The sequence below is a fragment of the Pelodiscus sinensis genome, chromosome 4 (genome assembly GCF_052426305.1).
Source record: "Pelodiscus sinensis isolate ZL-2025 chromosome 4, ASM5242630v1, whole genome shotgun sequence".
In the NCBI taxonomy this organism is placed as follows: Eukaryota; Metazoa; Chordata; order Testudines; family Trionychidae; genus Pelodiscus; species Pelodiscus sinensis.
In genome coordinates, this window is record NC_143055.1 from 132,074,087 (window position 1) to 132,097,150 (window position 23,064).

At 45.6% G+C, this 23,064-nt stretch overlaps 1 protein-coding gene across 6 annotated transcripts; it reads left to right on the plus strand.

Annotated features, from left to right (window-relative positions):
• Window positions 1-9,531: 9,531 nt before the first annotated feature.
• LOC102458073 (sulfotransferase 1B1-like) lies at window positions 9,532-22,543 on the plus strand. Of its 6 annotated transcripts, XM_006132967.5 has the most exons (8): window positions 9,565-9,704; window positions 12,516-12,664; window positions 15,739-15,867; window positions 16,098-16,195; window positions 17,658-17,784; window positions 18,556-18,650; window positions 20,243-20,423; window positions 21,609-22,543. In XM_006132967.5, the coding sequence occupies exons 2-8, from the start codon at window positions 12,517-12,519 to the stop codon at window positions 21,719-21,721; spliced, it is 891 nt and encodes a 296-aa protein (XP_006133029.3). In that variant the 5' UTR covers window positions 9,565-9,704; window position 12,516; the 3' UTR covers window positions 21,722-22,543. The 6 variants fall into 6 exon arrangements, with proteins under 6 accessions (XP_089634284.1, XP_006133029.3, XP_089634281.1 ...); XM_089778155.1 differs by lacking the exon at window positions 12,516-12,664 and having other exon boundaries at window positions 9,598-9,704; XM_089778156.1 differs by lacking the exons at window positions 9,565-9,704; window positions 12,516-12,664 and adding an exon at window positions 14,359-15,354.
• Window positions 22,544-23,064: the final 521 nt, after the last annotated feature.

Here is a 23,064-nt window from a genome sequence, read left to right on the forward strand (position 1 = left end):
CCTACAGATGAACGCTCTTTACAAGTTCTACCAGGGGGATTACTTTTTTAAAAACTCCACATTTATAAATATGCAGAAACCACCCTACCCTTATGGAAGCTCTTAAATAAAAAGATACAGAGGGAATGGAGGCTGATGTAGGATTAGCCCAGGAAATGCTAAACCAGAAATCTTTAACTGCTCCAGCCCTCTGGTTTCCTGATGAGTCACGGCCTTTTGTAATTTGATTGTCTGCAAATGATGTGGCATTAGCTGCCATACTACTACGGAAAAATAAGAAAGGAAAATGTACAGGTTGCCTATGAGTCCAGAAAGCTTCAGGCCATGGAGCTAACTGTCAATTGTGAAAGAGAATGCCTGGCGGCCATTTTGACTGTACAGTCCTTTGAACCCCTCATGAGAACAGCCCCAATTACTGTTCAAAGAACTCATACTCCCTCAAATACATTCTGTCAGGTAAGGCAATGGGAGGGACAGGGGGGATGGGGAAGGCTTCCATAACTCAATGGCACAATGGACACTTATCTTGGTCGATCGAGGCATTAACACTGAAATGGTGTCTACGCCGGACATGCCGACACATGCACTTATTGAAAAAAAGGAAATAGGTATGTATGTCTGGAAGTAACGCTAGGACAGAAAATCACGTTAGTAGAAGCTCCTCCCTTAGAGGAGGTGGTTACAGCGACTCAGGAGAAACACTCTTGATTTACAGATGGGAGCTCAGTGATAATAAAAGGCAAGAGAAAAGTAAAATAAACTGCACTTAATTTGGAAGAGGAAGAACTGATACAGAGACATTTGGATCACAGGTCCACACAACATGCAGAGCTCCATGCTATTTACCAGGTCCTAAAACAATATGAACATGCTCCTCAGTCAATATATTTTTAAGCAAAATGCAGGACAATGTAGCACTTTAAAGACTAACAAGATGGTTTATTAGATGATGAGCTTTCGTGGGCCAGACCCACTTCCTCAGATCAAATAGTGGAAGAAAGTAGTCACAACCATATATACCAAAGGATACAATTTAAAAAAATGAACAAATATGAAAAGGACAAATCACATTGCAGAACAGAAGGAGGATGCGGGGGGGGGTGGGAAGGGGGAGGAAGGAAGGTAAGTGTCTGTGAATTGCTGATATTAAAGGTAGGGAGAGTGGGATGTTTGTGAGTTAATGGTATTACAGGTGATAATTGGGGAAACTGTCTTGATAATGGGTGAGAAAGTTCAAAGACTTGTTAAGTCCTTGTCGGTAAGTGTCGAATTTTAACATGAATGACAGTTCAGAGGATTCCCTTTCAAGTGCAGATGTAAAAGGTCTTTGTAGCAGAATGCAGGTGGCTAAGTCATTTAGAGAGTGTCCTTTCTGGTTAAAGTGGCAAGAAACTGTTTTCTCTTTGTGATCTTGTCTAATATCTGTTTTGTGGGCATTAATCCTTTGGCGAAGTGTCTGAGATGTTTGTCCAATGTACATAGCAGACGGACACTTTCGGCACATGATAGCGTAGATTATATTTCTGGATGCGCAGGAACATGTGTTCTTGAACTTTCTCACCCATTATCAAGACAGTTTCCCCAATTATCACCTGTAATACCATTAACTCACAAACATCCCACTCTCCCTACCTTTAATATCAGCAATTCACAGACACTTACCTTCCTTCCTCCCCCTTCCCACCCCCCCCGCATCCTCCTTCTGTTCTGCAATGTGATTTGTCCTTTTCATATTTGTTCATTTTTTTAAATTGTATCCTTTGGTATATATGGTTGTGACTACTTTCTTCCACTATTTGATCTGAGGAAGTGGGTCTGGCCCACGAAAGCTCATCATCTAATAAACCATCTTGTTAGTCTTTAAAGTGCTACATTGTCCTGCATTTTGCTTCAACTACCCCAGACTAACACGGCTACATTTCTATCACTATTTTTAAGCAGATAGTGATTTTTGTGTGAAGAGGAAACACAATCTGGATGAATGATTGGGCAAGAAATTATTGGAAAGCTGCAGATGGGAAGAAAATTGCCCATATAGAAGACTGGAGATTGATATATTGGTGCTTTAATAATAAGCCAGAGCAATTAAAAATGAGGCACATAAAAGCATATAATAAAGGTACAAGTCTAGAGGTGATTTGAAACAACCAAGCTTACAATATAGCATGCCATCACAAGGTGGCAGCAGTAACCAGCAGAAGCCAGAGTACAAATCTTAACCCAGTGTCTGGGTCAGAAACAAGTATCTCAGGTAAATATACCAGGTACAGTGGAAAGACAGGAGTTAATTAACGTGGTACATCAATTTCTGCATGAAGGGGCTGTAGGATCCTTGAGGAGGTTAAAGCACACTAGTGGAGAATGTGGAAGACGATATTAAAACATGGGTGAGGAATTGTGTATGATAAACTTAAAAAACAACAAATGGTCTTTTAGCACTTTATAGACTAACAGAACATGTAGATGGTATCATGAGCTTTTGTGGGCACAGCCCACAGAAAGCTGGCTAGATTGTTGGGCCCAATGGGTAGTGATCAACGGCTCGATGTCAGATTGGCAGTCGGTTTCTAGCGGAGTGCCCCAAGGATGTGTTCTTGGACCGGTTTTGTTCAACATCTTTATTAATGACCTGGATGAGGGGATGGGTTGCACCCTCAGCAAGTTTGCAGATGACACTAAGCTAGGGGGAGAGGTAGATACGCTGGAGGGCAGGGATAGGGTCCAGAGTGACCTGGACACATAGAGGATTGGGCCAAAAGAAATCTGATGAGGTTCAACAAGGACAAGTGTAGAATCCTACTCTTGGGACGGAAGAATCTCAAACATTGTTATAGGCTGGGGACCGACTGGCTAAGTAACAGTTCTGCAGAAAAGGACCTGGGGATTACAGTGGATGAGAAGCTGGATATGAGTCAACATTGTGCCCTTGTAGCCAAGAAGGCTAATGGCATATTAGGTTGCATTAAGAGGAGCATTGCCAGCAGATCTAGAGAAGTGATTATTCCCCTTTATTCGGCTCTGATGAGAACACATCTAGAATATTGTGTCCAGTTCTGGGCCCCCCACTACAGAAAGGATGTGGACGCATTGGAGAGGGTCCAGCGGAGGGCAACCAAAATGATTAGGGGGCTGGAGTGCATGACCTATGAGGCGAGACTGAAGGATTTGGGTTTATTTAGTCTGCAGAAGGGAAGAGTGAGGGGGGATTTGATAGCAGCCTTCAACTTCCTGAAAGGAGGGTCCAAAGAGGATGGAGAGAGGCTGTTCACAGTAGTGACAGATGGCAGAACAAGGAACAATGGTCTCAAGTTACAGTGGGAGAGGTCTAGGTTGGCTATTAGGAAAAACTATTTCCTTAGGAGGGTGGTGAAGCACTGGAATGGGTTTACCTAGGCAGGTGGTGAAATCTCCATCCCTAGAGGTTTTTAAGTCTCGGCTTGACAAAGTCCTGGGTGGGTTGATTTAGTTGGGACTGGTCCTGCCTTGGGCAGGGGGCTGGACTTGATGACCCCTGAGGTCTCTTCCAGCCCTAGGAGTCTATGATTCTAGCCCGTGCATGATCCCATCTACATGTTTTGATCGTCTATAAAGTGCTACTAGACCATTTGTTGTTTTTTTCAGTTTATCCTGTACAGACTAACTCGGCTACCCCCTGAAGCTTCTGAATTGTGTATAGTGTATATAGGATAATGCATGTCCCCCACACTGACCAAAGATGGCCTGGACCGTGGCAAAGAGTTCAGATAGATTTTGCTGACAAATTACTATGGAGCAAAAAAGGTTTTTGGAATTTATTGGTAATCACTGATTTTTTTTCAAGGTGGGTAGAAACTTTCCCCACAACCAAAACAGCATTAATTCCTTAATAATTGCCACTCCTGAACTTATAGATTTGAATAATAAAGGAACTTTCATGGGAAAAATATTTTCAACAATATTACAGGCTGTAGGGATTAAACAATTTTCATATTCCACACAAGCCTCAATCTTTTGGGCAGGTGAAACACACGAATCATATGATAAAAGAAGCGCTTCATAAGATAGCAAATCAAACAGGGAGAGATTGGCCTGACAGTAGCTAATATCAGGAGCAATTTATCTGCAGCAGTAATAGGTTAAGAACAAAAATCCAGCTCTGCCAAATCATGTTTGGGCAACCCATAGAGCTAATAATTTATTCCAGCCAATTAATTAAAGACTCAGGAGATGCTCCTGTGATGACACAGCATAACTGTTTCCAAGGCTTAAAAGGTTGTAGGAAGACAAAACCACCTTGCAGTCAATGTTCCCTCTATTTTTTCCATCCATGTGCAGATTTTTTTCCACCCATGTGCAGAATAAAATATGTGCACCAAGTGATGTGTGAATGTGCACCACCAGAAGAAACAAAACTTAGCCATGGGTGCTCTGCTAAGCAGCTGGGTGGCATATGAATCTCTCACGAGTGGTCGCACAAGTACCCAGCTTACAGGGAACACAGCCTGCAGTACATAATCAATCAGGCTATAGAGCACATGAACGATAAGCTATGCAGAGATAAAGGGACTGAAGCAACCCTATAGGAACCAGGCAATCAAGTAATGTACCTTAAACTGGGGAAAAGAAATCATACCCTAGATTCCAAGTGGGTAGGCCCATATTCAATAGTGGGCCACTAAGTCCCCTCGTGTAGCATCTTGAAAAGGATGGGACATTCAAGAGGGTCTAGGGCTCCCAAATTAAACTGTTTTCTTACATCATGACTGGACTACCTCTCCGAAGTACTCAGCAGACCACCTCCACAGAATCTGCGGGTACCAAGCCCTTCAGCAATGGTAACCGTTGGAATCATAGAACACTAGAACGGGAAGGGACCTCGAGAGGTCATCGAGTCCAGTCCTCTGCCCTCATGGCAGGACCCAGTACTGTCTAGACCAACCCTGATAGACATTTGTCTAACCTACTGTTAAATATCTCCAGAGATGAAGATTCTATAACCTCCCTGGGCAATTTATTCCAGTGTTTAACCACCCTGGCAGTTAGGAGCTTTTTCCTAATGTCCAACCTAAACCTCCCTTGCTGCAGTTTAAGCCCATTGCTTCTTGTCCTATCCTCAGAGGCCAGGAAGAACAATTTTTCTCCATCCTCCTTGTGACACCCTTTTAGATACCTGAAAACCGCTATCATGTCCCTTCTCAGTCTTCTCTTTTCCAAACTAAACAAGCCCAATTCTTTCAGTCTTCCTTCATAGGTCATGTTCTCTAGACCTTTAATCATTCTTGTTGCTCTTCTCTGGACCTTCTCCAATTTCTCCACATCTTTCTTGAAATGTGGTGCCCAGAACTGAACACAATACTCCAACTGAGGCCTAACCAGCGCAGAGTAGAGCGGAAGAATGACTTCTTGTGACCAGGAGCGGCCCTAGATGAGTTGCTGGCAACTGGCACTGTAGGCGAAACGCGCAATCGGCGCCCCCACCTCCAAAGCCCTCAACAGCTGTTTATCTTGGTGCCCTAGGTGACCACCTAGTTTGCCTGTATTGACAGGCTGCCTCTGCTTGTGTCTTGTTCACAACACACCTGTTAATACATCCTAGAATCATGTTTGCTTTTTTTTTGCAACAGCGTCATACTGTTGACTCATATTTAGCTTGCGGTCCACTATGACCCCTAGATCCCTTTCTGCAGTACTCCTTCCTAGACAGTCACTTCCCATTCTGTGTGTGTGAAACTGATTGCTCCTTCCTAAGTGGAGCACTTTGCATTTGTCCTTATTAAACTTCATCCTGTTTACTTCCGACCATTTCTCCAAATACCAGCCTTGGCACCTATTCCCCATGTATTTAAAAAGCAACCACACATACAGGTACATATTAATATAAATTGGAAGTTGAATAATATTATCTTAATTCGACCAAAATGTACCTCATTTCGTAATCCCATTTTCGGGTGGGAGGGTGTGTGTGTTCAAACTTGTCTGAAAGAGATAGTTATCGCATTCACTGTATAGCTCTTTTGTAGATTCCACCGCATTCTAGTAAAATTTGGGACATTGTGCTAATGAGAGGTTTGATGCTGTAACCTAGTCAAAGCTCTGTCAATAAATCACAGCTTTCTTCTTCTGCACTATGAGTTTGTACCAGTTCAGCTCCATCAGTGGTTGGCCATCAACTGTCGCAGTTGGGAGAAATTTCCTAAACTAGGTCTACACTAGGGGATTAGTTCAAATTAAGATACGCAACTCCATTATGTTAATTATGTAGCTGGAATCAAAGTATCTTAAATTGCATTTTGGTGCTGTCCACACAGCAGGAGGTTTACGGGAGCACACTCCTTTGAATTCCCTTGCCATTTGTAGGCGCAGGACTACCAGCACCAACGGGACTACCCTTTCAGTTTGAATTAGCGTGTCTTCACTAGACCTGTTCATTCAATTTCCAGAAGATCAACTGTGGCTGCTTCGATTTTCTCTGTAGTGTAGACAAGCCCTTATGGATACTACTTCTGCCATAATAAAAGCATAAGCATGTGGTTCACTGATCAGTTACACATGTTCAAAAGCTTCAGAGGGGTAGACTTCTAGTACTCCGGTCATCTGAAGAAGTGGATTGCGCCCACGAAAGCTCATGATCCCATCTACATGTTTTGTTAGTCTTTAAGGTGCCACTAGTCTATTTGTTGTTTTTTTTAAGTTTTTCCAGTTACACATGTGCCACTGCAGATATTTCAGTCTGATGCTAGGTCTGTAGGATTGCATCTGTAGGATTGCACTGTAACTAGCATCTCCAATTAGGAATGAATTGGGATTTAAATTATCCTTCAGAAGTTGCTTTTTCAGAGGTGGTTGGAGTTTTCCCAGCAAGAAGAAACATTGTTTTTCAGCCAAAGTTCAGAATGTTCTTGACTTTGAATGGCTCAGAAGTGATCTGGCATTAAAATAGAAATGTCATATACACCTAGGTCACGATTCATCAAAGAACTTAAATAGTACTTCAATTTTAGCATGTGCTTAAGTCCTATAGTCACCGTGGGAACTGTAACTCTGGATTTTGTAACTTCTGCGTGACTCTATCTCAATCTAAAGAATTGCCATGGCCACTAATGCAGGTTAATTACTATGGAAATTATGATGTGTATTTCTAGAACTGTGAAACAGGTCTGAAGTATAACACCTGCAGTTTTCAGATTACTTATCTCATTTTCTTGCCATACACACCTTAAAAAACTTCTCTGCCAGCAAATCCTCTCAAAAGGCTTTTCTTCTACTATTTGCATTACTGAGAATCTGATTATCATCTTTGAAAAGTGATGATTGAGAATACTGGAATACTGAAAGCTTTTTGCATCCATTAGCATTAGCTTTAATTTCACCTGGAGCTGTTTATTAAGAAGGAGGTTTTCAAAAAGCACCTGAAAGATGTAAAAGTACTGCTTCTGTTGACTTTCACAGGACTTGTGCTTTTAAGGATTTGTTGACACCACAAATAAAGGTATAATTGCAAAATGGGCAGGCAAATCTGCCACTAGCTCTAATCTACCTGCCTTCAGGTAACAAGAGCAGTGCAGATGTGGCAGCAAAGGACTCTGGCAGAGATCGGCAACTCAAGTACATACCAGAGTCCCCTGAGGGCTTGTGCCAACACATTTTCACAGCTATTGCTACTTGCGCTAACTAGATTTAAGTGAACACAGATATGCTTACCTGTGTTACAATCACACCATAATGTGTGGTGTAGCTGTACCCTTATTCTCTTGACTACATAGGACAGTTTCAGCAGTTGTGTGTGTCAACAGAGTAACACAGATACATTCCCCTGTGTGGATGCTTACTAGGGTATAGCAGTGTCCACAGTGGAGAGTTAATGAAGGCAAGGCAAGGCACTGCCTCCCAAACAGACATGGGTGGCTCTGCTCATGTTCCTCTGCCCCTGCCTGCCTGCAACAGGCTGTCCCTGGCCTGGCACTGCAGGGGGAAGGGTGGCCGTGGGTCAGGTCTGGTAGTGTGGCTCCTGCTTCCTGGCCTCCATGGCTGCCTGACTGCCTGATGCTCTGAGGCTGGGAAGGCTGGGCCAAGCAGCCACCCATCATGATATGGGGCTCAGGCCACACTTCCCATCAACCTGGCTCTCCAGGGCAGGGGGCATGGTAGTCTTAGGCAGAGGCCTGCCAGTGGGATCAAGAGAGGTGGCTGGGGATGCTGGATGGAGGCCCGTGGCTACAATGTTGACTGAGTGGGCTCTGGTGGGCCTGGAAAATGTGGGGCCTTGGGCAGAAAGGTTGGGGCTAGGAGGGCTTCGTTCCTCAAGCCAGACATTCACCCGCCACCCATGGGAATGCCTTGTTTTGATTTAACCTAACTCTCTTCTGCTGGAACATAAACCGAAAAACAGAGACGCTGTTATAGCAGAATAAGTGTCTACATGGGGTTGTAGTGGTGTGACAATATTGGTTTAAATTGACACCATGGGTTATACTGTCCCATGTAGACAAGGCCTTAGGCAGTGTTGAAAATCTTGACGCACGTTCACCTTTTGGCCTGATTTTACAGGTAGAATATGCCTCACATTTTGAAGATGTGTTTAAAAGGATAAAAGTGCAATCTTATGCTTCAAGGCCAACATTTTCTAAATTTTCTAAGTCCGCGTGAAGTGTATAAATAGGTGCCCCGATAATCATAAGTGCTGCGGACCCCAGAGCTAGCACTGCAATCCACGGGCCCCGGGAGCCACTCGGCATTTCTGAAAATCATAAATATGAATGACTAGAAGATTTTCCCAGCATTGCTCGGGTGCTTCAATCAAATAAGCTCTGGTTTTCTTCATTTAAATCATTGCTCTGCGGTGGGGCTGGGGAGGAGGTTCAGTATACAGCCTGCCCTGGGGAGAGAGGGCAGCCCCGGCTCCATCTCACCGCAACAGCTTGAGGCCAGGTGAGAAGTACCTGTCCATGACTGCTGCAGCTGCAGTGGGCACAGCCGGGGACGGGGTGTATGTCTCCCAGCTAAGGGACAGACAGACACAGAAACAGACAAACTCTCTGAAATGCATGATTGAAAGCTGTCCCTTTCTCCACCTCTCCCCCATGCTGCCCCCTGTGGTCATTCTTCAATATAACTCTATCTAACCAGACTCCACCCTTTTCATTTTATGAGAAACAATCAGTCAATATTAGGGATAGCAAACGTCTATGTTCTGCGGTCATAGGAAGTCTCTTCACTTTGTTCTCATGTCTGATAGACTCACTGGTGACGCCCCTGGGCGTACAGGTGATAACTATCTAGGAGGCGGAAGCAAAATGTAGCTCTCAGAAAGTCTGGGAGGTTCCATGAGATTCTACAAAGCTCCAGAACATTCTAGGAGCTTAGTGAAAAGTGACTCCACATAGGGAATACCCAAAACGTGCCACTTCAAACATTCTGTTTTCCCTTTTGTCACCAACAACTAAAACAGCTCCCTAGACCCAGCAGCAGCATCAACTGCCCTGAATATGAAATAAGTCCGGAAGAAACACCTGCATTCCTCACCCTTCTTGGAACAGCCCAGGAGACACGGTGACGCTGGCATATTCTCATGTCTTCCCCAATTGCATTCCTGAGGGTTTTTTATGTTCTCGCCGACACAATGAGCCCGCCCCAATCCTTTCACAATCTCCTGGGGCAGATCATGCCAGTTCACATACAGCTGCCTTTCCTTCTCTTCACCACAGCAGCACCAGCAGAGGAGAAAGGTAAAGTGGGTCTTCAACTCTATGACCTGTAACTTTTAGCAGTTTGTTTGTCTGTTCTAATGTCCCCACGCACAGCCAGGCAGAACACCCTGGCTAGTATTGCTGGGACACACATCCAGGAAGAAACCTGGACAATTTTAATAGGATTTGACATTGCAAACTTCCCAGAGTGGAATGTTCAATGCACAGTTTTTTTCATTTTCCCCTTTAAGACCTGGGCGGCAGAGCAGTGTGCACTCAGGATGGAAATAACTGCAGGCGTTGTTTCAAAACAGATTTATAATTGTATTGTGGCTTTGACTCACGTCTCATTTTGCTTTAGGGCAGCAGAAACGGTCAGTGTTATAGACAGCTAGCTGGATAATGAATTGTCTGCTAGTTTACATATGAGTTCAAGATCCACAGTGGTAAATCACTTGCTAGCTTACAGCATCCAGTGTCATTTGACTTCCTCTAAAACGTGTGTGCATAGCAATTTCTAAAAGGAAGAAACAGCAATTAAAATATTTTTCATTTGTTCTTTTCAGAGGAAAATAGGTCCTTTCTTGCCTGGAGTGTTGGTGGGATTTCAGAGGGATCGTTAGGGATAATGAGAGGTGACACTGTCAGTCATTTGGGAATGATTCAAAGCCACCTGATTTCAAGCAGACTATCTCACACACACACACTGAAGAACAGCAGTGTTTGCCTCTGTCACTAACAAAATGTCCTTACTGTGTGAAGTTTGTTGTTCATTCAGGGAATGAGAATGCTGTGTGTTCCTTCTGGTCATGGTGGTTACAGCCCTGCTGCCTTGCATGGCTGAAAGTTTTATGATCAAATAGTTTTGGGTCATAGAACACGGTTATTTAACTTGTTGCAGATAAGTTCTAAGTATGGACTAGAAGATTTACTCCGCATTGGTTGGCTCCTTAACTCAAATGTTTTGTTTTTCTTCATTTAAATCATTCCTCTGGTGTGGGGCTGGGGATGAAGGGTTCAGGATACAGGCTGCCCCGAGAACAGAGAACAATCTAAGCCCTCTCTCACCCCAGCAGGTTGGAGCCAGGTGAGAAGCGCCTCTCCCTGGCTGCTGCAGATGCAGTGGGCACAGCTGGGGGAGGGATTCCTGTCCTCTGGTTGGGAGACAGACACACAAGCAAACTCTCTGAAATATATGGTAGATAGCTGTTCCTTTCTCCACCCTTCCCCCTTGTTGTCCCAACAGGGTTTTAGTGGTTCCAATCCCCATCTCTGGCCTATTGCTGCCCCCTGTGGCCATTATATAGTAAAACTTTCGCTTTCTGTTTGATGAGAAACAATCCCATTCCAGGCACATCCCATTGTCCTGACACAACCAAACCCTGATCTTGCTTGAAGTTAGGAGAAGAGGAAGCTACCTACCAAATTAGGTGGTCAAGCTCTTACCATTTAGGTGGAGTTCTCGAACAAATGGATTTGCAGACAGATGCAGACAGAAACCGCTTATATCTATCAAATCTCTTTTCAGGGTGTAATAGATTTGATCTCCAGATTTCACAGAATGCAGTTTGTGAGATTTCCATAAGTGCTCAGTGTTGCTCTATCTTGGGCTGTGACTGTGTCCACCTTCTCTCCTCGGGTTATATTTACACCGCTGTTAAACACCTGCAGATGGCCTATGTCAGCAGAGTGGGGCTCACAGGACTGGGGCTGCACATTGCAATGTAGGACTAGTCCAGTTCAGACTTGGCCTGGAGCCCATGCACTGGGAGTCCTTGATAGGAAGGCCCAAATAGCCTGAGCCTGCAAGCTTGAGTCAGCTGACACAGGCCAGCCATGAGAGTTTAACTGTAGACGTGCCCTTGGAGTCTGGAGCAATAACTTACTCCAGGCTCTGCATTCCTAGGGCGTAACAGTCCATCTTTTGGGACGGACATTTCTGTGCCACTGGGTCTGTGCCTCAGAACATGCCCAGTGTATGTAAGGAATAAGTGCTGAGTGATGGATTCTCCACATGTTGGCTTGGTGAAAACACTAGGAAGCAGCCTAAACTAACCCAATGATCTCTCCTGGGAAAAAAATTGTTACAAGAAATGATTAATATTATTTTTGTTACGGTGACAGCTAGAGACCTGGATTAAATTCAGGGCTCTGTTGTGTTAGGTGCTGTACAAACACATAGCAAGTCAGCTGCTACCCCTGAAGAGACTAAATAGACCAAGCACATAAGAAAGGGACTATTATCTTCTCCACTTTGCAGATGGGGATCAGAGGCACACAGAGGTTAAGTAACTTGCCAGGAACAAGGTGCAGCTGAGAACAGACTGCAGGTTTCCTGAGTCCCCACCCATCACATACAGCAGGATCACAGTACGTGGGTCTGACCTGCTACAGAGATTTGTTCCTTTGCTTCTCTCCAGTTTTTAAAAGCTATTTCTTGATATTGTTGTTACAAAGGAGCCCATAGGTAGGAAAGCTGAGCAACAAACCTTTTCATGACATACAGCTGTCTGTTATATAATGTTATGAAATGTGGTGCGGTGCATGCTCCTCAGAAATTTCATTGCGGCCTCAGCTTTTAATGGAAACAAAGCCAAGGGCAAGCATGATTAAACAGGTGGAGAAGGACAGACCAGCTGCTGCAGTGAAAAAGAAAGAAAGAAAGAAAGAAAGAAAGAAAGAAAGAAAGAAAGAAAGAAAGAAAGAAAGAAAGAAAGAAAGAAAGAAAGAAAGAAAGAAAGAAAGAAAGAAATCCATTACATTCCATGGAGTGTCAGAAAACACTGAGACTGTAACAGTTTCCTGTCCAGCTGCTCTCCCATCTGTGCTCTGTTTAACTCTCCCCCACAGCATGGCTTCACCAGATGATAACTTTCGGCAGGACTGGAGGACAGTCCACGGTATTCCAATGGTCTGCGCGTTTTCATACAACTGGGAAAGGATTGACAACTTCCAGAGCAGGCCAGGTGACATTGTGATAGTCACATACCCCAAATCTGGTGAGTTTTTTTGGCTTTCAGGGTTGGGAGCCAAAATGAGCCAGGCCCTATGGTTCTGGAAGTGTAGTGGGGTCCCCTGAAGTCCTATCATGTTCCCCTTCTGAAAACGAAGCAGTGGTAATGATTCACAGCTATTGCTAACAATAACGAGCAAGAATGCCAATGCGCCTTCCCAGCATTTCATAGCTCCCAGCCTACATTTCACTCACTGGAAATGATCCCATCAAATTTAAGCCCCAAACCTTCCGGACTGGGATTTATTCTGTTCTTAAATGATCTATAGCTTCAGAAGGGTAACTAAGTTAGTCTGTAAGGGTACGTCTAAACTACATGGACGGAGCCATGTAGATTTGTTTTTTTGGCAAAGGGAAATGAAGCCACGATTTAAATAATCGCGGCTTCATTTAAATTTACATGGTTGCTGCACTGAGCCGACAAACAGCTGATCAGCTGTTTGTCGGCTCAGCGCGCTAGTCTGGACATTCCTCTGCCAACATGAAAACCTTTTATCGACATCCCCTGTAAACCTCATCCTACGAGGCATAAGGGGGATGTCGATAAAAGGCTTTCAGGTCGGCGCGGAGCGTCCAGATTAGCGCGCTGAGCCGACAAACAGCTGATCAGCTGTTTGTCGGCTCAGCGCGGCAGCCACGTAAATTTAAATGAAGCCGCGATTATTTAAATCACGGCTTCATTTCCCTTTGCCTGTCTGTCTAATCTACATGCCTCCATTGACGGAAAAACTGGAAAAACTCCATTGACTCCTAACTGGAAAAACTTAAAAAACAACAAATAGTCGTGCAGCACCTAAAAGACTGCCAAAACATGTAGACGGTCTCCTGAGCTTTCATGGGCACTGCCCACTTCTTCAGATGAATGGAGTTATTAAAGGTCCAGTTTAAAAAACGGGGGGGGAGGGGAGGGAAGGGGAAGAAATGGTCAATTACAGTGTCCATGCTCCATGAAGCGATAGAGAAGTTGCAAAGTGTTCTTTCATACCCATTGTTTGGTTTTTTATGTCATTAGGATGTGGAATGTAGCCACCATCCGCTACATCCATGTGACCTACTACATTCCACAGCCTAATGACATAAAAAACCAAACAATGGGTACGAAAGAACACTTTGCATCTTCTCTATCAGCTTCATGGAGCATGGACACTCTGACTATTTCTTTGCCCTTTTCTCCTTCTTTTTCCTTCTCCCTCCCATCCCTTATTTATGTAGAAATTGAACCTTTAATAACTCCATTCATCTGAAGAAGCAGGTTGTGCCCATGAAAGCTCATGATTCCAGTTACATATTTTGTCAGTCTTTAAGGTGCTGTTAGACTATTTGTTGTTTTTTAAGTTTTTTATGATCTATGTCGTTCATCACCTGAAACAGGGATATTCATGCACCTTGCAGGCACAAGGACAAGGATGGGCCTTTCCCTCTCCCCCCAAAGTAAAGGGACAGACCGAATATGGTATTTTCTTAGCCTGTCTTACGTATGTGTACACTGCAGAACTTTCCCAGAGAAATGGCAGTTTTTCCGGAAAAACTATTCTTATGTCCACACTGCTATTATGTTCTTTGGACAGAAAGTTGAAAGAACGGAGGTTTTTTTCCGACAGCGATAAACCTCTTTCTACGAGGAAGAAGACTTTTTCAGAAAAATGCATGTGTGGACACGGAAGAGAGTGTTTTTTCAAAAGAAGAGGCCTCCAGGAAAAAGCAGAGGTGCCCTGGTGGCCACCCTGTCCACAGCAATCACAATTGAAATGCAAGAAAGTGTCCAATCCATGTGAACGCTATCTCTCGAAAAAACACATTGCTTTTTCATTGTGCTTTTGCTGTGTAGATGCTCTCTTTCGAAAACGGTTCTCCGGAGGATCTATTCCTAAAAAGCTTCTCCTGAAAGAAGCTTGCAGTCTAGACGTATTTTATCTTTAACCTTAACAAAACATCAGGCTCAGAAGAGATGGAATGAAAGGCCTGGATTTTTCTCATTCCAGGGTGGAGTTCAGAGTTCAAAATACTTGTTTATGTTTCCAAATGAGGTCAGCTGCCCTTCTTTGTGTGAGGCAGCAAAGGTCTAAGCATTGGCCCAGCAAGGAACCAGGCACAATGAGCCATCCTTGCGGTGACTATATGGTGCTGGCTCATAGGGAGGCAGGCAGGGGTTAGCAGAAGAAAAATTAAGGAGTGTTGGGATGAAAGAATGGGCGGCATCCTAGCTCTTGTCCCACATCAGCTGGGATAGGCCACTCTGGTGTATTACACAAATGGTAAAATCCCTGTAGGGCTGGAACCTCGTCTTTTCCTCTATTTTGTAGGCAGCTGCTGAGAACACTGAGGATGCTCACTGAAGACCTAGAGGTGGAAAATCAGCTAGCACGTGTGTTGGCCTAGGAAGCCTTCACCTCATCCCTGAAAAGGGGTGTGGTGGGACACGGTTGCAGATTTGCCACTGATAGAGAACTCTGGGGTGGTCTGTTTTCCCGTGGTAGCTGTGTTTGACCATGCTGCCGACTGCAGTGTTCTGCTACAGACCAATGATATTCCACTGCTACCTAGCCTCAGGCCGGTGGAAGAGATGTGGCTAGAACAGGGGTTCTCAATGTTCAGTGCATGGCAACCCCCTTCTGGAACAAAAATAGTGCCATGACCTCAGGAGGGAGGAACGAAACCTTAACCCTGCTGCCTCAGGTGAGGGGGAACCAAAGCCCAAATCCCTCTGCACTGGGCAGTGGTTGTGGCAAAACTCCAGACAGAGGGTTTGTAACTCCAGCCTTGAACCACACTGTCCAAGGGTTCAGCCCTAGAGGGTGGGTTCAGGATTTGGATTTGTCCTCGGGTCCCAGCAAGTCTAAGCCAACCCTGGCAACTCCATTAAAACAGAGACATGACCCACTTTGGGGGTCTCCAACCCACACTGGAGAACTGCTTGGCTAGTGTATGGAGGATCCTAAGTGGATAGATGGAATATCTACAAGTGCTGCTGGCTTGGCTCGAAGGACAGTGGATTTGATTTCTGACTGAGCGGATAAACTTGATTCTTGACTGAGTTTTTCTCGCTCATCTTGTTTCCAGGCACTACATGGATGAGTGAGATTGTGGACATGATTCTGAATGACGGAGATCCTGAGAAATGCAAGCGGGATGCAATTTTCAACAAAGTGCCCATGTTGGAATTTGCTGTTCCTGGAAAGATGCCACCAGGTAAACGTAGCACTTGTGGTTGGTGATTACGGACAAGATGGTCAGAGATTCAGTGGCTGGCTTGCAGATTCAGAGAGGAACGAAGGAATTGTTGATAGATCATTGCCCTGAGACTCAGGAGATCTGGCTTCTGTTGCCAAGTTTCAGTGATTCTAATGCACTTTTAGAAATGTTACCTTTAATGCCTTCTCTGTCAGCATCAATTATCCCTGGGAACTTTTGCTTACCAGGTACAGAGCAATTAGACAAGCAGCCATCTCCTCGCTTAGTGAAAACCCACCTGCCAGTCCATCTCCTTCCAACGTCCTTCTGGGAAAATGGCTGCAAGGTAATCTGTGACTGGGTCCTTAGGCCTTCTAGACAATTAGCCAATTGGGGAAATATGTGCCTTGAGCACACAGAATATTCATACTGGTCCCCCCCTGCCAGGTTCCGCTCCTTCATTTTTACCCGCTGACTCTTCTCAGTCAGAAAGAGGATTTTGGTTTTTTTGTGTGAGTTGCTGTGGTGATATCTATCTAGGGCAGCACTTTGGCAGGTTTACCCGAACAGCATCGGGATGCAGGTTTATATAATATGCATAGTTTGGCTGAGATTTTCAAAGATCTCTTAGGGATCAAGACATCCAGTTCCCGTTAAGATGACCTCATGGGATTCCAATGCCTTTAGAGAATGTCCACTCCATTTTGAGGAAGATGTTTGTCTAGCCACCAGGAGTATCCCTGGCTCAGGGTGAGGGCCAACAAAGCTTGCCACCTGCCAACCCACCTCCATCCCAGAAGCCTGCATCCCAGATCCCCTCCTTTACTTTATCCAGCCTGAGCCCCATACCTCACTCCTCCTGTACCCAAAATCCCTCCAAGAGCCTGCCCCCACTCCTGCCCCCAATCCTCTGCCCCAGCCCACAGCCTGTACCCAGGACCCAAACTCCCTTCCAGAGCCTGCACTTCGACCTCCACCCAAATGCCCTCTGAGGAGGAGGCAGGAGAGGGAGTTTGGGTGCAGGCTCTGGGCATTCTGGGCACCACCAAAATTTCTGCAAACTTGCTACCCCTGGTTAAGCACTGGAATAAATTACCTAGGGAGTGTCCATCACTGGAGATATTTAAGAGTTGCTTAGATAAATCTCTGTCAGAGATGGTCTAGATAGTGCTTGGCCCTGCCATGAGGGCAGGGGACTGGACTCAATGAGCTTTCTAGGTCCCTTCCTGTTCTATGATTAATAACAAAGATCCTGAAAAGAAAACTACAAACATCACCACCATCTGTAGAAAACCCATAGTCTGGAAATCCTGCTTGGCTTGATGGGGGTTACCCAGACAAAACTGGGGAAAATATGGTCCTGCAATTGCAAGTCAACTAACAGTTCTGCTTGATGATGCAAGAGCTAGAATAAAATCCAGCTCACCCATCGGTAGTTATGTTAGGCCCGCAGGGCGTGGTGTGTTTTGCAATTAGATGAATGGTTATGTCTGAATACACATGGGCTATGTCTAGACTGCAAACCTCTTTCGAAAGAGGCTTTTTCGAAAGTATCTTTTTGTCGACAAAACTAGGTAGTCTAGACACACCCTCAGACTGCAGCACCCAGGTGCTTTAAATCCCTGCAGCTTTAATTTGTCCCTCCTGAGCCAGCATTTGGATCCCCTGCAGTATAGTTGGGAGTCTGAAAGGAGACAAAGGGAGTTAGGCACCAACTCCCTTCAGTACCTTTGAAAATCCAAGTCCAGAGCGACTCAGAACTCAGAGCCATGGAGGCAACTTGGATTGTTCTCTTCTTCCTTCCGCAGATGATCTACGTTGCCCGAAATGCCAAAGATGTAGCTGTCTCCTATTACCATTTTGGCCGAATGATCAAGCTGAATCCAGACCCTGGCACATGGGAGCAATTTATTGAGAACTACATTGCAGGAAGAGGTGAAGACCAACATCTCTTAGCTATTTGTGTTCCCAGGGTTTTAAATTGATGCTGCTTGAAGGGAAAGAGACCTGCAACTTCAGGGGAATTTTCGAGGCCAGAACCTGCTACTTGCTAGAAAAAAAGGATGCTATGCCTGTCAGCGTGCTCTCTCTGTACTAAAGTCCAGTGGGAAATGAGGGAGGGAGTTTTCCTATTAGATTGGAGAGTTTTGAGAAGCCTTCACTCCAACCATGCTCCCTTCCAAGGGAACAGTGATTGGGGAATCTGTATAGCATTGGACACTGGCCCAGACCTTATATAACTAGAACTAGGTCTTAGGGACAAATCCTCAGCAGCTGTGAATCAGCAGAGCTGCACTGACATAAGTGGAGCTGTGGCCACTGTACACTAACTATGGAACTGGCCATGGACTGTAATAAAGTGAAGCTGATTTACACCAACTGCGGATCAGGCCATTGACTGCATTGAACGTGTCCCTAATCTGTATTTATATACGAGCTAGCTAACACCTGGTGCCTGCTCCGGTCATTAAATAAAACATGAGGATTCTAACCTGACAGTGCAACCAATGAGGCAAAGTATCTGACCCAGTGTATGGAAACCACACCAAGGGGGGTTCGTGCACAGTAATGTGATTTGCATAGGGTGTCATAGTAACAGCACACACAGCGCATTTCAGGGGCGCTAAGCCAAAGGGGCATGTGGCCCCCAGTTACCTGACACGCTTGCGTCACTAATCCCGTGCACCCCTCTTCCTCTAAGTTCAGTTGCCTATGGGTCCTGGTACGAGCATGTGAAATGCTGGTGGGAGAAGAGAAAGGATCATCCCATCTTGTACCTGTTCTATGAGGACATGAAAGAGGTGAGAGGGCAACAAAGTCACACTTGGGGGGTGTAGCATGTTGGGACGCCCTGCCATGGCCACTCCAGGAATTAGTTCGGTCCAGTCTCAGAGTGGCCTCGCTGGGCGGTATCTCTCCTGTTGTTTCCTGTCTTGTTGTCCCCTTCTGCAACACTCATCAGACCCCCATCGCTCTCAGACCATAGCGCCCTGCCCTTAGGGTACTGCCCCACAGCAGCACCCACACTCTGGGGGACCCTATTATTCTAAGCCACCATTTGCCTCAGTGCCCCACTGCCATTCATTGTCAGTTCCTTCCCTCGGGGGCAAACTGTGGTCTGAACTGGCCACTTCATCATTGGCAAGGGGGGTTGCACCTGCTTCCTATTCCTGCCCTGGCTGCTCCTCTGCAGCCCTAGGGCCTCCCTGGGCCCCTGTCATTGGGCCTCAGCCTGGGTTTATTCAGGCCTAAGCTTCCCAGTCTTTCCCCAGCACTGTTCTGTCTATGGTACCACGGCCAGCAGGCAGCTAGGTTCCTCCTGCTCCAGAGACAGAGTAAAAAGTGGACTCCTCCTGGTCAGCCATCTCTTTATACAGCTCTGCTGGGCTCTGATTGGCTGCCTGAATCCTTCTCCCGATTGGCTCCCAGCTTCAGCTCTCTCCCAAGGCTGGTCTATCCTTTTCCATTCTGGTGTGGGGCAAGTGTCCCCTCACAAGGGGCCATTCCACATGCATTGAGATGGAGCCAACAATTCTGACACCTGTAGAACACCTGGAGTTGTGCAGTCCACCATGAGTAAAAAGTCTGTTTATGACTCTCTAAGCACTTTGGCTGGTGCTAAAGGGCTTGTCTCCACTTACTAGGAGGCTGATGGTGCAAAGATTGATCTCCCAGAGTTTGATTTAGTGAGTCTAATAAGAACCCATTAAATCGACCATTGATCACAACTCCGTTGACTCCACCGGGTCATGAGGAGTAAGGGAAGTTGGTGGGAGACTTTCTCCCATCGATCTCCATCAATGGGGATGTTGTGGTAAGTCAAGCTAAGGTATGTCAACTCCAGCTACACTGTTCACATATATGGAGTTGCATGTGTTAGATCAACTTTCTTCCATACTGTAAACCTGGCCTAAACTAAAACCCATCCTGGGAGCCTTCTCCTTCCCCCTTATTCTCCCTTCTCTAGGACTACATCTGGAGAAGAAGAGACCATGGAAGGGACCAGCTTCTGTGTATGTGTGTAGCGGGGTGGGGGGAAGGGGCTGCATGCTAGCTTGAGAAAAAGCTTTCCATAAGAGGAGAAGGAAGTTAGGGAAGCACGTAATTAAAAATGGGGAGCCAGTCTAGAAGTGACTTACTCCTTTGCTCACATTCAAACTGAACCCCTCCTGAGGATTTCTCATTTGGGAAGGCGGTGTAAGAAATGGGTGCAAGGTTGATCAGATGTATTGCTGGATATTGATTTTCATGCAATGAAAGAACTGAGGTTTCTGGCTCCTCACAGAAGTGCTAGACTTGCACTGCATTACATGCTGGTGGCCACTTTCTCCTGATGAGGGGAGTAACTGTTTCCCGCAACACACCTTCCGAAGTGCCACTTGTCTTTCTGTAGGATCCAAAGCGTGAAATCCGCAAGGTGATGACGTTCCTGGGGAAGGATTTGAAGGAGGAGGTTCTCGACAGGATTGTCTCTCACACTTCATTTGAAATGATGAAAGAGAATCCCATCACAAATTATAAGATGATTCCAAGTGATGTAATGGACCACAGCATCTCCCCTTTTATGCGCAAGGGTAAGGATTCACACGGGTACTAGCAACCATTATTCTCCTCGATTGTAACAGGATGATACTTTTCATCCTTCTTTTCCTTTGTAAGCTAAGCAGATGGTATTTATATCTGATGGCTTTTGTGTAAAATAAGTTGGTGGCACCATTGCTAGTGGTTAGGTGTTTCTATCTCACAGATGCCTTGGCAGAAGGCACTAAATAGCAATCCCCATCTCGTCAGAGAGGCCAAGGGCTAAGTGGACCTGGAGACCAAAAATCACTCTTGCCCCTTGAAGCCATCACCTGAAGAACAGAGCTGAGTGGAGTTGTAGAAGTCTGCGCTCTGCTGCTGCTACCTGTTTAGAACCTGATCTATGAATAAATGGAGGGGAGAGATCCCGATTTCTAAGACTTCAGCTCCCAGTTAAACATCAAAAGGCACTGACTGAATTTTCCAGAAGCATTCAGCCACTCCCACTGAGCCCTGGTGTGCATTGAGCCCTTCTAAAAATCTGGCCACTTTGTTAGGTGCCTGAAAGGTTCCCCCTAGCCCATACCATGCATTAAACTTGTTTACTAACAATAATACAGGAGAGGGGCAATAACTGTCATACCAAAAGTATGTTTAAAACACTTAGAACAGAATGGAGAATATTAGCTGGTTTGCTTTCTCCAGCATCCACTTTGAGCTCCCACAAACCATTAGAAAACTGACCAAGACAATATTTCAGTTCACCAATTTTCCAGTGACTTAATTCCAGTTAAAGTTAACTGTTGCCCAAACATTGTGATAAAAATAGTAAGTACCCTTGTTAAAAAGCAGCTATCCCAGACACCAGCATTTTTCTTGATGTCTTTTGTCATCATTATATGGAAAAGATATTCAAAGTGGTCGGTTGTTAGGCAGACCGGCTCTCCTTGCATATATCTGTTAGAGGAAATGGGGGGTGCTCAGCACTGAGTTTTTGGCTAATGAGCACTCTGTTTAATGAACAACATTTGTCTTTTGTGGTGCATGGAAAATGTATTCACTTAACTGATCAGAGTCAAAGTCTGGCTTCAGCTACACTTTTGCAAATCTATAGGAGCTAGAGAAAAGAAAGCAACAGAGCAGAATTGAGACCACTAACGTTTTGTTGATACTCTTTTCTATTACCTTGCCCACCACTGGGAATGCCTTTGCTTTATCTACTGTCTTCTTTGCTTCAGGGATTGCTGGGGACTGGAAGAATCACTTTACTGTGGCCCAGAATGAGAGATTCAATGAAGATTATGAAAGGAAAATGTCTGGAACTACACTGCAGTTCCGAACAGAAATCTGAAGGATCCTGGCATGTCTCTACGTGCTGTAATTTTAATACATTCATTGCTGTGATTTCTTTTGCCAGTAGCTTTTTTAAATTCCTCCTTGAACCTGGAGTTTTTGGCCATTTAGATCAAGATACGGGTTATACTGCAGAGCAGATGGATTGTCCCAAGTGCTTGGGGTTCCATATAGCATCTAAGTAGTTGGAAAGCTTCCATCTATGCATCCCAGTCAAATAAAGTTCTACTGAGCCCAAGGGATCAGAAACATTACCTTCCAGGTCAATAAATATTTCAGATCTTGTCCCAAATACCCATTGGCTATGTCTAGACTGGCATGATTTTCCGGAAATGCTTTTAACGGAAAAGTGTTCCGTTAAAAGCATTTTCAGAACAGAGCGTCTAGTTATGCTCCATAATGACCACAGGGGGGCTGTGAGTGTGAGGGAGAGTTATACTGCAGCATGACCACAGGAGGGCAGCCTCACAAGTAAGAGAGTGGCCAGCTGGGGCCAGAGCTCTCCAGGTTGCCACTGGATGGGGCGGGGAGCACGCCTCCCCCTTCACTTGGAGGAGCCACAGGCCATGCAGCACGGCCCCCACCCACAGGAGGACCTGTCCAGGCAGTGGAGCCGCTCCCCCTCCCCCAAGAAGCTGCTGGCTGGGACTAGAAAGCACAGCCTTGGCCTCCCTTCCCCCTTGGAAGGAGCCTGGCAGTGCAGCCCCGCCCCCCAGGAGCTACCGCCAGCCAGAGGAAGGAGATGCTGGCTGGGCATCAGAGTCCTGGGAGCTGCAGGGAGCCCCCATTGCTGGAGCAGTGCTGCCCTCACTGTCGCCATGGCACCAGTGAACCCCCCTCCAGACCTCTCAGCCCTCTGCCCTGAGTGCCCCACCCCTGATCTGAATCCTGTACTCCATGCCCTGAGTCCCCACGACCTCAAACCCATGCCCTGACTCCTGCACCCCCCTGCCATGAGCCCCCTCCACACCCAACACCCTGCCCTGAGACTCAATGGCCTACCCTGACTCTGGCACCCCCGCACCAGCCTCGAGCCCCCCACACCTTTCAGCTCCCTGACCAGACTCCAGCACCCCTATTCCCTGCCCTGACTCCTGCATCCCACCCCCTTCCCTGAAATCCCCCCCACTCAACACCCTGCCCAATGGACACACACACACACACACACACGTAGGAGCACTCCTAAGTATTATGAGCACTCCTAACTTTAAAGTTATATTTGTATTTAACACAAAAGGAAGTTTTGACTATAAATCTTAGTTTAACAAATAATTAGTGTCTGTTTATTCCGTTCTGAAGTGCCCCTTGAAAGAGAGAGGTCTTTGTCGGGTTAATAATTGA

What these genes read in the sequence shown, in the direction of transcription:
- LOC102458073 (XM_006132967.5), top strand. Translation starts at nt 12,517, where the DNA reads ATGGCTTCACCAGATGATAACTTTCGGCAGGACTGGAGGACAGTCCAC. An exon ending in TCCTGGAAAGATGCCACCAG is followed by an intron (nt 15,868 to 16,097) that starts GTAAACGTAGCA and finishes TTTGCTTACCAG; the next exon opens with GTACAGAGCAATTAGACAAG. An exon ending in TCTGGGAAAATGGCTGCAAG is followed by an intron (nt 16,196 to 17,657) that starts GTAATCTGTGAC and finishes TTCCTTCCGCAG; the next exon opens with ATGATCTACGTTGCCCGAAA.